At 40.9% G+C, this 13,394-nt stretch overlaps 1 protein-coding gene across 1 annotated transcript in view; it reads right to left on the bottom strand.

The window, feature by feature from the left end:
- Positions 1–1,042: 1,042 nt before the first annotated feature.
- LOC133423039 (collagen alpha-1(XVIII) chain-like) overlaps positions 1,043–13,394 on the bottom strand; it is an 82,546-nt gene continuing 70,194 nt past the window's right edge. Inside the window, exons 27-44 of the mRNA XM_061713127.1 lie at positions 13,288–13,377; positions 11,060–11,095; positions 10,859–10,912; positions 10,602–10,658; positions 8,644–8,703; positions 8,500–8,541; positions 7,824–7,851; positions 7,646–7,714; positions 7,489–7,514; positions 6,605–6,712; positions 6,376–6,520; positions 5,298–5,374; positions 5,063–5,191; positions 4,084–4,134; positions 3,937–3,999; positions 3,597–3,794; positions 3,396–3,511; positions 1,043–2,554 (exon numbers count right to left, since the gene is read on the bottom strand). Coding sequence (XP_061569111.1) covers positions 2,353–2,554; positions 3,396–3,511; positions 3,597–3,794; positions 3,937–3,999; positions 4,084–4,134; positions 5,063–5,191; positions 5,298–5,374; positions 6,376–6,520; positions 6,605–6,712; positions 7,489–7,514; positions 7,646–7,714; positions 7,824–7,851; positions 8,500–8,541; positions 8,644–8,703; positions 10,602–10,658; positions 10,859–10,912; positions 11,060–11,095; positions 13,288–13,377 — 1,551 coding nt within the window. The 3' untranslated portion in view covers positions 1,043–2,352. The remainder of the gene's footprint in view (positions 2,555–3,395; positions 3,512–3,596; positions 3,795–3,936; positions 4,000–4,083; positions 4,135–5,062; positions 5,192–5,297; positions 5,375–6,375; positions 6,521–6,604; positions 6,713–7,488; positions 7,515–7,645; positions 7,715–7,823; positions 7,852–8,499; positions 8,542–8,643; positions 8,704–10,601; positions 10,659–10,858; positions 10,913–11,059; positions 11,096–13,287; positions 13,378–13,394) is intronic.

Here is a 13,394-nt window from a genome sequence, read left to right as displayed (position 1 = left end):
AGCATGAGCGCTGAGCGTCATCTGAAAACTTTCAGTGAGCAAAACTGAGCGTCTCCAAATGGCCATTTTTGGAAACGCCTAGACATAGTCTCACAAAAACAAGTGTAAAATACTCATTTTCTGTGCTATTTTTATCAATTTTGATGTTGCACTAGATAAGGCTTCAGGCTGTGATCCCATTGTGTTTTCCAGCTAATAAGCCAAGTATTCACTCATCTGCAGACATGTAATTACAAACAAATTTCAGGCGGAAAGAAAAAACCTTCTATTTCAGTGTGTTCAAAGTTAGATTACTCAATTCTAGTAGCAGTTACAGTGATTCTGACAGTTGGAGAAAAAACTTCAGAGTGTTACCTTTCAAAAGAGACCAGAACCATCCATGTACGTCAAGGTTCAAGAATAGCTTTCAATTTACTTTGGGTACACCTTGGATAGGCGTTTTTGGCAACTTTTACAAGTGTGGGAAGAGGAAAAAACATGTTTATCATAATAGGTCCCCTTTAAGTTGGAGTGGTGTGAACAAGAGTGGGGAAAGGACAGTTCCCTGTGGTGCACCAGTGCCGCTGATCAGCGTCTCAGAGGAGCAATCCTTCCTGGAGAAATTCAAATTCAATTCAAAAATACTTCATTAATCCCTGAAAGGAAATTAATTAAATGCAGGAACATGATTGTCACAGCACGGCCCCGTTTGTCCAGATTAAAGTAAGTCTTGTAAACAGAGGCAGGAGTCACCTCCTCGGTAACTCAACTGTAGTGGGTCAGACCTCGGCACCTGAGGAGCTGAAGCAGCAGCCACGTGAAAGAGACGTGAAATCAATCAGGATAGCAGGGTGTACCCTTTTGGCTAAAGGTCTGCGACACACGCTGAGCTTATTGGTCACACTCGGTCAGGGTCTGTCCCCTCAGGTGTGACGTGATCTTCAGCTGCTTAATAATCCAGGTTGAGAGCGGAACCAGGAACTGAGCCGGGAAACCGGCACAACACCCTTTTTAGGGAATCATTCATTTAGTCTCAACTGCCTTGAAAAGAAACATAAACAAGTTATGAAAAGAGATTTATTCAATAAAGCACCAATATTTGTACAAAACGTGCTTTCACTTTTGAGTTCGTGTTTTGTTTTTCTTTCCAAGATAAAACTGTATTTTTTGATTTAATGTCACCTTAAAACTTGGTGAAATTTAGACTATTGGTTAAAAAAAATAAATCCAAACTTAATTTAAAAAAAGGAGGATGTACAAAAACAAAACAGAAAAACAAGCTGTGGGAGAAGAACACATTTGAAAATGATAAATTACATTCTTAAATTTAATCATCTGATTTCACGTTATGTGCTGTGACGGTATAAATAAATCATCGAGTTTAAATTAAATAAGCGTATTAAGAGAAAGAGCTGATGAGATGTGAGATCATCAAGATGTATGAAAAGCTACAATACAATCTAAAATCTTACAAATGTTGAACCTAAAAAAAAAAGAAATAAAAAGAAAGTACAGTGCATCAAAAATGACTGGTGGCATCAGCAGTTGTCTGGCGATCCCTTGGTTGGATGAGGGACCGTGTACATCATGGAAAGTTCTGGCCTTTAAGAAGAAACAAAAAAATATTCCTGACGCTCAAAGTTGGTTTAAAAACTTCCAAGACAACCTGTAAACAAAAATAGGAGGGTAGCGTTCTATGTTTCAATCACAAAAGTCTCTGGGCTGCCACGTTTCTGGGGATGTTCAGGTTCCTGCAGCCGCCTCAGTCTCTGGTGTTCTCCTGAAGGTCACATGACCCCCAGCACGTCTGGCTGGCTGCAGGGAGGAATCCATCGCTGGTGTAGTTTTACAAATGAAGCCACTTTTCTCTGATGAGCCAAGTGTGCATCGCTTCATTACCACATTGTGCTTGAAATGTTTGCATCATGCTCATTTAGCTGAGCCCTCAACCTCTCCGTTTCATTTTACATCCGAATATGTGCCACCAAGTTGAAATTCTTGCAGGTTTTGCCAAACAAAGGAACGTTTCTTTCCTTTGTTTGGCAACGATTCCACAACATGATTCCTGTCCGACAGCGTAGCATCAACCGAATCTAAGCTCACCTGGAGGGAAGATGCACGGAGCTGTTGTCAGGAGCAGGTTATGGCGTCCATCCTCATGAACAAAGTGATGGAAATGGAGGGACGGGTTGCAACATCGTCTTTATAAAAGAAGGCTTCAGGGTGCAACGTTTTAAAACTCCCAATTCTACATATAACACCCGAGATGTGCTGAAGTCAATTTCCTCAAACCTTTTCCGAGAGGCGTTTGTGTTTATGGTGGCTGGGCTCCTCGGTTCCCTGGGCTCCTCGGTAGAGCTACGTTGAGGGGAGTTAAGTAGTTTTGTGGGTCTCGATACAGAGGACGATGAACTCGTTGGAGCAGCTCCTCGTCTGCTGGCCCAGGAGCAGCCCGGCGGTCAGGCTGGACGACTGGCCCATGACGGAAATGTCACCCGCTCTCCACGTCTCGCAGTGTTTGTCCACCAGTCTGTGTCCCCTACCGGTGGAGCCGTGCCAGATACTCTTGTGAGGCCTGATGGGGAGAGGATGGAAACCATCACTATTGCAGACAGGAACAGATGCACAACCAGTACTGGAGTTGAGGGGGGATGAGGGGGGATGGTTCCCCCCCTGAAATAAAAACGGTCAAAATCATCCCCCCTGTAAAACTGCCATCCTCCCTTTCCATCCCTTATGTCATTTCATCAATGAATGTGGTTTTACTGCTATTTCAACATTTAGAGTCATCACCAGAAAAATAACACCAGAAAAATATTTGACAATTTTTACCTGTTTCAAGTAAATTTTCACTTGAAATAAGTAGGAAAATCTGCCAGTGGGACAAGATTTATCTTCTTATTACAAGCAAAAAAATCTTGTTCCACTGGCAGATTATTCTACTTATTTCAAGTAAAAATCTACTTGAAACAGGTGAAAATTGTTGTTTTTTCCAGTGATGAGTCTTGTTTTAAGTGTAATGAGATTTTTTTACTAAAATGACACATTTTAACTAGAAATAAGACAAATGTTCTTGTTAAGATTTTGAGTTTTTGCAGTGATCCATTTTACTTATCCTGTGAAGGACAGAGGCATATTGATAAGTTCAGTTTTTTATTTTAGTGTTTTGATGTATTTGATGTAAGCCCAGTGGATATTTAAAGCTTACAGAAGGCTGCATTTAACTGCTGCTATGTCATTCCTGCAGTATTTCTGCAGGTGTTTTGGTCAGTGCTATTATTTGTAATATATTATATTATTTATAACCAGCACAAATTATCCGTCTCCATATCATAAAATCCACCATCCCCCCTGATTTTTACAACTCGAGTACTGTGCACAACCAAACGTTTCAGCGGTAAACCAAGTGTACAGACCAGAAGGGGTCGACTAAAACATCCCGGCCATCAAAGGAGTAGATGGGTATCCTGGAATGGATTGGCCCCATGTCACGGCTGAAAACTGAACGCCAGTTCTTGAACATGACGTCTCCCTGAGGACACAGGTTGTAGTTTAAACACACGTCAAACAAAACACTTTTAGACTCTTTTAGGGGTTTTGCAGGGGAGCAGACTCACTCTGAGGTTGGTCACTGGCAGAGTTTCCCGGAAACCAGGGTAGACGACATGGACCAGGTCTTGCTTGTGGGAGGAAACGAAGGCCCGGTAGTTGGGACTCAGACCCATGGCCTTGGCCTGCTCGTAACACATCCGGTCGGCCGTGTCCAGCCCCATCATGTCCCCCGAGTGCGGCTGGTTCAAGGCCACCAGGTTGAGCTGGGACGGGTGGAGGAAACGGAATCGTTTTTGTCCAATGGTTAAACATTAACACCATAATCAACATGCTGAATATCATTAGTCTAGAAAGGATTTGATCAAACACGACTAAAAGCAGACATTAAACGTCGGTAAGGCTTACCCTCTCTTTGACTGAAGGGATTCTTTGCATCGTGTGTCCTCTTACATGATACGCAACCTGAGGCTTAAAACAGGTTCAAACATCCCGTTACTGCAGTTCAACATCCTACAAAACATTAATTTACTCAGCAAAAGTGATAATAAGTACCTCATCTTGTGGAATAAAGTTATTGGAGGAGAGGTAGATTAGACTGCCGAGCTGTGAGGATAAAATAGAAATAATCAGGATCCCGTGTTATTTCAGCTTGTGGTGACTTCAGCCGCCTCTAAAGTAGGAATGGGCGGTATTTTACCGTTCACGATAAACCGTCAAAAAAATTCCTCACGCTAAGAATTTGTCATCTCACGGTAAAAATGATAAATTCCGGTTGATGATGTTTTTGTGTAAAGCTGATTTATGGTTCTGCGTTAAATCCACGCACAACGTATGTGAAGGAAGGAAGGAAGGAAGGAAGGAAGGAAGGAAGGAAGGAAGGAAGGAAGGAAGGAAGGAAGGAAGGAAGGAAGGAAGGAAGGAAGGAAGGAAGGAAGGAAGGAAGGAAGGAAGGAAGGGAGAAAACAAGGAAAGAAGGAAGGAAGGGAGAAAAGAAGGAAAGAAGGAAGGAAGGGAGAAAAGAAGGAAGGAAAGAAGGAAATGAGCCTGAAAGAAAGAAAGAAAGAAAGAAAGAAAGAAAGAAAGAAAGAAAGAAAGAAAGAAAGAAAGAAAGAAAGAAAGAAAGAAAGAAAGAAAGAAAGAAAGAAAGAAAGAAAGAAAGAAAGAAAGAAAGAAAGAAAGAAATGAGCCTGAAAGAAAGAAAGAAAAAGAAAAGGATAAATTCCCATTGATGATGTTTTTGTGTAACAAACATGGCGAGATAGATTTATAGTTACAAAGGTGGAGTTAAATTGGTATTTTTTTTATCGTCATTTTTATCGTTATCGGGATAAATGCCAGAAATTATCGTGATACATTTTTTAGTCCATACCGCCCATCCCTACTGTAAAGGCCGTTAGTAGGTAGCAAAAAGTTATTATTTTTTTCCTCTTTCACACACAAATAACTGACTGTGTTGAGCTTGATCAACAGTATGATTCAGCACATTTGTAAAGCAGAACTGTGGAGATACTTGAGGGAATATCAAGCAGACCTGTATCTCTTTCCATCCCTGGGAAACCTTCAGGTAGAGACTTCCTGTTCCTGTTACGAAGGCCATAGTTCCCTCTGGGTCCCTGGCGGTTTGCTGCATCATAATCTCCCGAGTTGGGAAGCTTTTCAGCTGAAAACAGTTGTACATGCCATTCAGACAAGTGTATATAATAAAGGGGGTTTTCAACAACTTATTCAACTTGAGTCTAACATTTAGCTCGTCCCAACTAACTTACAGCTCCTGGGTTACTTGAAGCACCAGCAGGTCCGGGGGGTCCTGGAGGTCCAGGGGGGCCAGCAATGTTCAGACCTGCTATAACCAAGAGATTTAACATCATTCATTGAGCTTTCATTTAATTTCATTTTCATTTTATTCTTTATTTCATTCAAAAAATAAAACAAACAATTCAATACAAATACAAATGTTCATAAATTGTGAATGAAAAGGGAGCAGAAAGAAGAAGAATCTTATCTAATCTGCCCCTTTTTCCAAGAAATAAATTCACAAATAACAAATTAAAAATAAAAAAAAAATAAAAAACACAACAACAACTAAGCAAATAAAAAATTAAACTAAAATAAAATGTAATTGTTCTTTTGAATGTAATGTTTGATTTGGATTCTTTGTTTTCTTTACTCAGATTGTTCCATAAACTGATTCCTTTCACAGAAACACAACGTTCCATCAATTTAGTCCTGAATCTTGTTTTTTTTTTAAAATCTCTGTTCCTTTTAAGTTATACTTGCTTTCTCTTTTTTCAAATCTTTTCTGAATGTTGATTGGTAAAGTTTTTTCATGAGCTTTAAGCATAATTTGCAGAATGCTAAAGTGTACTAATTCATGAAATTTCAACAATTTTAACTGAAGGAATAATGGATTTGTTGTATCTCTATATTGTTTTCTACTAATTATTCTTATGGCTCTTTTCTGCAGAATGAAAATTGACTGAATATGTTTTACAGGCATTTCCCCAAACTTCAACACAGTAGGTCAGATATGGAACAATCAGAGTGTTATATAAAATATACAATGCTTTGTTGTCCAATGAATCCTTTACTTTGTGTAACAGAGCAATTGTTTTTGATATTTTTATCTTTGTATAATGTATATCTGATTTCCAATTCAAATTCTCATCCAGCATGACACCCAAAAACGTGGTTTTCCTTACTCTATTCATTTCAATACCATCTATAATAAGTGTCCGTGTCTCTCCTTCTGTTACTAAATATCATCATCAGCTTATCCAAACATATTTCTTTATTCCACCATAGTGCCATCATCATTTATGATACAGTTCTGATGTATGTATGCACCTGAACCGTATCTGAGGGGTCCTCCAGAGGGCCCCGGGGGGCCTGGAGGGCCTGGGAGACCCGGTCTGCCGTAGCCGGCAGCTCCTGGTGGACCTGGCGTCCCTGGACGCCCCGGAGGACCGAGCACTGAATCCCCTTTGGGCCCCTGAAAAGCGCCAGGAAGAAGTTACTGACTGCTTTTGTCTCGACTTTGGAAAAAGTTACAACACTTTGTGAAACACGGACTCACCACCAGTCCTGACCTTCCTGGGATACCTGGCTGACCTGGATAGCCCGCATCCCCCTTCTCTCCCTTCTCTCCCTTTTGCCCATTGATGCCCGGCTCACCCCTCGACCCCTGTGAGCACACGGATTAAAAACACACAAGATAAGACGAACAAGCCGAGTCACCAACAGGTGTCAAAAGTATTTACATTCATTACTCAGGTAGAAGTATAGATACTAGAGTTTAAAAATACTCCTGTAGAAGTTGAAGTATCAACTCACGTTTTTTACTCAAGTAAAAGTATGAAAGTACTGGTTTCAAAACTACTTAAAGTATAAAAGTAAAAGTAATGTAAGGGGGAAAAAGCCATTAAGGACAAAAGCCATTGAAAATGAATGCATCTTAGTATAATGCAAATATATTAAAGAACCATATATGTGTACTATTGAGCATTAACATGTGTTTCAGAGAGCAGAATATGATGACTAGTTGCCTATAAGTATTGTAATGGTGCAAAAAGTCAAACTTCAGAGGCATGTTATCATTTATCCTAACCTTTATTGGAATGTACATCCAAGTTTAGTTGCAGGAAGAACATCTGTGCCACAACCACAACCAAATTCACTCTATCCGGATGGAGCAATTTAACTGGATAGTTTTTTTTTAAAGGCCGAAATGAAATAGAGTAACAAGGCTGTTTTTAAAATGTAAGGAGTAAAAAGTACAGATAATTGTGTGAAAATGTAAGGAGTAAAAGTAAAAAGTCGTCTGAAAAATAATTACTCCAGTGAAGTATAGATAACCAAAATTTCTACTTAAGTAAGGTAACAAAGTATTTGTACTTCGTTACTTGACACCTCTGGTCACCAAGACCAAAATGAAACAAAAAGCTTCTGCGTGAAACGTACCCAGCCTCCTCCGGGGAGAAATGTGCCTAGAAAAGAAAAGTACAGAGCAGTTAACAGAAGAAAAGGTGTTTGACCACAACAGAGTGAAGGCAATTAGTGGAAAAACCATTTATCTCCATCTCCAGTTAAGGTGTGAGGTGAAGACTGCAGGACTCACTTGGAGGAGCTGGTATTCCTGGAAGGCCTCTCTCGCCCTTTTCTCCTTTTAGTCCTGAATTGCAGTTTCCTTGGAGACGAAAAATGAAACCCATGATTTGTATTTCTGATATGATTTTTGAATACTGTTTTAATTAAGTAGGTTTAAGCCAAACAGCTTATAAAGTGATCCAACCTACCAGCTGCAATGGTCCCGTTGGGGTTGAGCTGGAATAACCAAGTAGAAACAACTGTCAGCGTTGACAGAGCTTGATAATAAACGTGTCAGACTGTTAGTGCCATCCCTTACAGTCATCCCATCTGTAATGTGAAGACATGCAAATGCACCCTCATGCAGATTTTCAGTTAATGTGATTTTATTTCTACCTCGGTTAGTTTTTGGCAGCGAGCCTTCGTCTTTCCAGAGCTGACATGCAGAGTGCAGGAATATTTTGGAATCGAGCCCAAGATGTTCTGAGTAAGGAAAAGTTGTGGTAGTGCCAGTTAGCACATGCACAGAACAGTGTGTGAAGGAAAAGTGGTGAAAGAAAAAGTGAACGATGGTTATTGTAGAGGAGGAGGAGGCCTGAATGTTGGCGTGAGTTTCTCTATTGGACACCACAGATGTTTAGACATGAAGAGGAGAAATGGGGTTTGACGAAGATGGATGCCTCAACCTTTGAGGGGTTACAGTAAAGTGGATCCACAACTCTTTAAGGAGCCCATGTCAGAGAAAATCAATATCTCAATGTCTTACAGAAACAAAGAAAAGAGTAAACCGTTCTCTGACACTGGCTGTGATAGAAGGTTAAAGTGTTACAGGCCTTAATTATAACATGCTTTAGTAGCACACTGTTATTACACTCATAAACCTACTGGCATTTTGCAGTGGGGTCTCGGAGGGATGGGGAACACTGTCTTAAGATGCCAGATGAGGAGAGACAATATGGCCATTAAAAAAAAACGGGAAATTATTACAGGGACTGACTTTAGGACGGCATAACGTATTAATGTATTTACCCCTTTGGGGCAGTTGAAGATTCCTGGGCGGCCCGGAGGTCCAGGAGGGCCGGGGAGTCCCTAAAGGGGTAGAGGATGGGAAAGACCAGTTTAAAGTATGCATTTTATCAGCATTAAAAGGTCCTATATGATGCTTTTTTCCCCTCACTGATGAAAGGTTCAAAACTATCTTAAACTGTCACGTTCTCAGTTTATAGGGTCTTGTTTTAGGAGGTGGAACATTGATTAAGTAGTAAAGCAAAGTTTCAAAACAGCAGACGTGGCCTTTAACTTCTTCTGTCATTTCTGGGTTTTCAGTAACTTCCGTATGCATTGATTGCATCTGCAATTAATATAATTAATAAGCATCATAGACTTGGGCCGGAAACCGAGAATTAAATATGCCACCCTTCAACTTCACAAGGATTTTGGGGGGATGGGTCTCCCTTGTCTAAAGAATTATTATTATGCTGAACAAATAGCTCCTCTACTATATTGGAGTAATGGAACATACGCGGCTAAGTGGAAGGAGTTGGAGTCCAATCTGGAATATCCATTCCCCATTCAAGCTGTGTTGGCGGATGAGGGTATAATGTGTCAGTTACAGAAGTTGGGGAACCCATGGCTGAACCACAGGTTTCAAGTCTGGCAGAAGGTGATTAATATGAGCAATATACATAGAATGTTGAGAATAATCAGATGGTTTGCGTTTGATTCTGATTTTCTCCCCAACAAGCATGATTCTAGCTTCAAATCGTGGACAATGTATGGTTTTACAACATTTCTTTCACTCACTCATAAGAACACTGTATTCAGCTTTGAGGTTTTACAGGATAAACATGGCTTACAACGAAATGATTTCCATAGATATCTGCAACTACGATCTTATATCGATCGTGAATGTAAAATGACAGATCTCTCAGATGTCGAATTAGAATTTTACCACATATTGAAAAGGAAAGGGAAGCAATGATTGACATTTCTGAGGAGACTTGGGGCAATATCTGGTCCTTCCAATGGACAACATCTAGCTCCATGGACTGGAGAGAGCATTGTTGGAAGAATATTACCGTATTAGATATTTCAAGACACCGTATCAGGAGAAATACAAAGGTGCAAATTTGCCATGTTGGAGACAATGTGGCTCGACTGTGGCTAACCACTATCACATTTTTTGGGACTGCCCCAAGCTGAAAGTGTTCTGGAGGGGTATCCAGGCTTCAGTAAGCACAGTTTTTAACATTCAGTTTCCTCTGAGTTTTGACGTGTTATATCTAGGTCATGTTACTGTTTTGGAATGTAGGCGAGAGATAAAATTGCTGCAATTGCTCTTGGTGGCAAGTAAGAAAGCAATTACCAGGAGATGGTTAACTCCGACCCCACCTACTCTAGAAGACTGGATTGTTATCACCTTAGAGATTTTTAGGATGGAAAAGCTGACCTTTCAACTAAAAGCACAACGGGACATATTCTATAAGATTTGGAATAACTGGATTGTATTTATCACCCCCATGAGAGCAGATTTTGTTTGATTTCACTGGTAATATGTAATTCGTTGTTTTGACCTCGACTGGGTTTTATGATTGGTTCAACACAGCAGCGGCAGGTGACGGCCCAAGGAGACCCGGGACCTGGACCCACGGCCCCAGTAGACCCGACCCCCTTTCTGTTCATAGTTCATGTAAACGTTAATTTTTGTGACTTAAACTAGCAAAACTGGAAGGGCATTCATTTTCATTTTATTGAGTGTTGCTGTATCGTTTTATTGACTTTTCCTTTCCAAATAAAGAAACAATTAAAAAAAAAAAAAAAGCATCATAGACTAGTCTAAGCTGAGCTGGCCAAGCTAAAACAACAGGTTCCTGCAGGCGTGATCAGAGTAAAATGACTCCATTGTGGTTCTTGATTAATATAAAAATAAATCAAATACGAGCAATTGATAGCGAACAAATCACTGCAGTATTTTCCATGTAACTTACCGGCAGGCCTCGAGGGTCTCCTTTCTCCCCTCTAGGTCCCAGCAGGCCTGGACGACCCTACACAAGAAAAAGATGTTTAGCAAGAAACAGTCAAGTTCTGCTACTGATTGCATTGAACAATTTACCAAATAACCTTGTTGTGACTTAATTTACACTCAATTTAAACTGCAAGTTCTACGATTGGCAGAAAACTATGTTAAGTTTCACAGTTTATTTCTAAAGATGCTGTAAATGCTCAGGAAGGTCATGCTGCTTACGGGTCGTCCAGGGAATCCAAATTCTCCTTTAGGTCCTGCTGGCCCAACTGGTCCCTGTTGGGAATGGGAGGGAATGGGTGAATTAAATAAACATATTGATCTATGTATGCATGATGTTCCATCTACAGCAGCGGAAATGATTTAGTTTGATGTTGTTGTAAAAGGTGTGAGGTTTTTCTGTTGCCCGCTGGGAATACTTACTGGAATTCCAGCCGGTCCCTGAACACCGTCATCTCCCTGCCAACAAAGATGGGTTTATTTGAGCTTTGCTGGAATTTATTGGTCATAAATTCACTTATTTACTCAAGAACTTGTTTATATCCATTATCCATGACAGTGGTGGGTGCGGCTACTGGCGTTGTTAGCAGAAACGCCTTGTTATGGTGGCAATGTTATATTTTTATAGGCATACATTGTGGTTGCAGTGGTTTCCTGCAGGGGATTTGTAAATTAAATACCTTTAATTATTAATTATTGAATTAATTAATTAATTAATTGAAATGTGACTATGCTATTAAAACTCCCATAAACATCTTTACTATTGGAAGATGATATTTAGCCAACATTTCAGTGGAATAGTGCCACCTTGTGGAATAACAGGGCCATTACAGATAAAAGAAACCATATCAGCTGCTTGAAAAATCAGCAACTGTAAGATTTCTCACCCTTTACACAAACTTGTATGATGTGTAAATGTGGTCTCAGGGGGGTCCTTTTTTACTACCAATTTTTTCTTATTATTACGCTGATTGAAGGGCACATCAGTCCAGGCCCGGTTCTACAAGTGTGCATAAGCATTGCACCCTCAGTTTATGCGTTTACATGCATGCTCAGTTGAAAAGACGAAAAGAAAACTGACAAATGCCCGCGCGTTAAGCCTGATTTATGGTTCCGCGTTAAATCGACGGCGTAGCCTACGGCGTAGGGGATGCGGCGACGCGCACCGTACGTTCGCGTCCCCGCGTATCCTACGCCGTAAGCTCTGCGTTGGTGCAACACGGAACCATAAATCAGCCAGTGTACGTCACTCATCTGCGTCCAGCAGTTTCCTGCACCAGCAAGACTCTCTGCTGCTCCGTTAACACAAAGTAACGATGGATATTCGGAAGTGGTTCAAGCACAACCACGCCAGCAAGTTTACATTTATGGTTATATTTATTTTGGTTATTTATTTTTCTATGTTTTATTTTCTGTTGCTAGATTGTCTGATGGGTGAGGTAGCCCAGACTAAATGTAGCATTTTCTTTGTTCTGCAGCGATATTGCTGCAAAAATGCACTTGAAAGACACTTTAAATATTATTGTTTGTCTGGTATCATTCCACTTGAAATGACTGTCATGTTTAGTGATGGTTTTGAGCTGTATATGCCCGTCAAGAACAAAGGCTGAACTCCTTCCATATGCGTTGCCTAAGGCACATACCGGGAATTAAGTGGCAGGACAGGGTCACGAACGAAGACGTTTTGAAACGGGCTGGCAGCAAATCTCTCTTCCAAACTCTGAAGATCAGAAGGCTCCATTGGCTTGGTCACCTGCACAGAATGCCAGACTACCGGCTGCCCAAGTGCATCCTCTACGGCGAGCTTTGTGAGGGTGTGCGAAGGAGAGGACGTCCACTTCTTCGCTTCAAGGATGTCGCGAAACGCGATATGAAAGCGTTAAATGTCGATACATCTAGCTGGGAAAGGATGGCTGAAAACCGTAGCAGCTGGCGTCGTACACGTTATGCTGGTGGCATTGAACTGGAGCAGCGATGGTTTGAAAAACTAGCCCGCAAACGCACTAACACTGTTTGACTCATTCATCTATTAACACTATGATCTCACGTAGATAAATTTGCCATTATGAGCTGTATAGATAAAATTAGTTTGAATTTCTACAGTATGTTGTATTTTCAGGGTAAGAAACATCTGTTGCTAGATTGTCTGATGGGTGAGGTAGCCCAGACTAAATGTAGCATTTTCTTTGTTCTGCAGCAATATTGCTGCAATAAAGCATTTGAAATACACTTTAAATATTCTTGTTTTGCTAGTATCATTCCGCTTGAAATGATGGGAAAATGCTTAATTTAGTGTTGAATAACGTGCCAGGCATGTGCACCCCCTCTGATCTGAGATGCAGCCCTGGTCATCATTTTCTAGAACCGGCCCTGCTTCAGTCGCTGCTGACAGTAACAATGTTGACCCTGAAAGTGAAGTCACTGCCCTGTTGGACCGCTATTACGAATCATGGAAGCATGGATGTGCAAGCCCTCCCAGAACCCATAGAGATGCCACTGAACAGGTGGTTCTAACGGAGCATTAGAGTGAATGAATGAATGCTATCCTAGTGGTCGTGCGTGACACAGTCGCCCTCATGAACAAACCGCCTCTGATCCATGTTTAAGTGATTTCCTGGAAGAATGGGTAAAAGTAGTGACAGGTATATTGCCTTGATTCCTTTGGGCCCCTCTGGTCCAGCCAGGTCAGACATCATGGATCCATCTGCTGACATAATTAATCCTGGCTCCCCCTTTTCACCCTGCACACAGACACATA

This window comes from Cololabis saira, chromosome 22 (assembly GCF_033807715.1).
Source record: "Cololabis saira isolate AMF1-May2022 chromosome 22, fColSai1.1, whole genome shotgun sequence".
Classification (NCBI taxonomy): domain Eukaryota; kingdom Metazoa; phylum Chordata; class Actinopteri; order Beloniformes; family Belonidae; genus Cololabis; species Cololabis saira.
The sequence above is the reverse complement of the archived record's forward strand: the minus strand, read 5'-3'. Positions and strand labels throughout refer to the sequence as shown.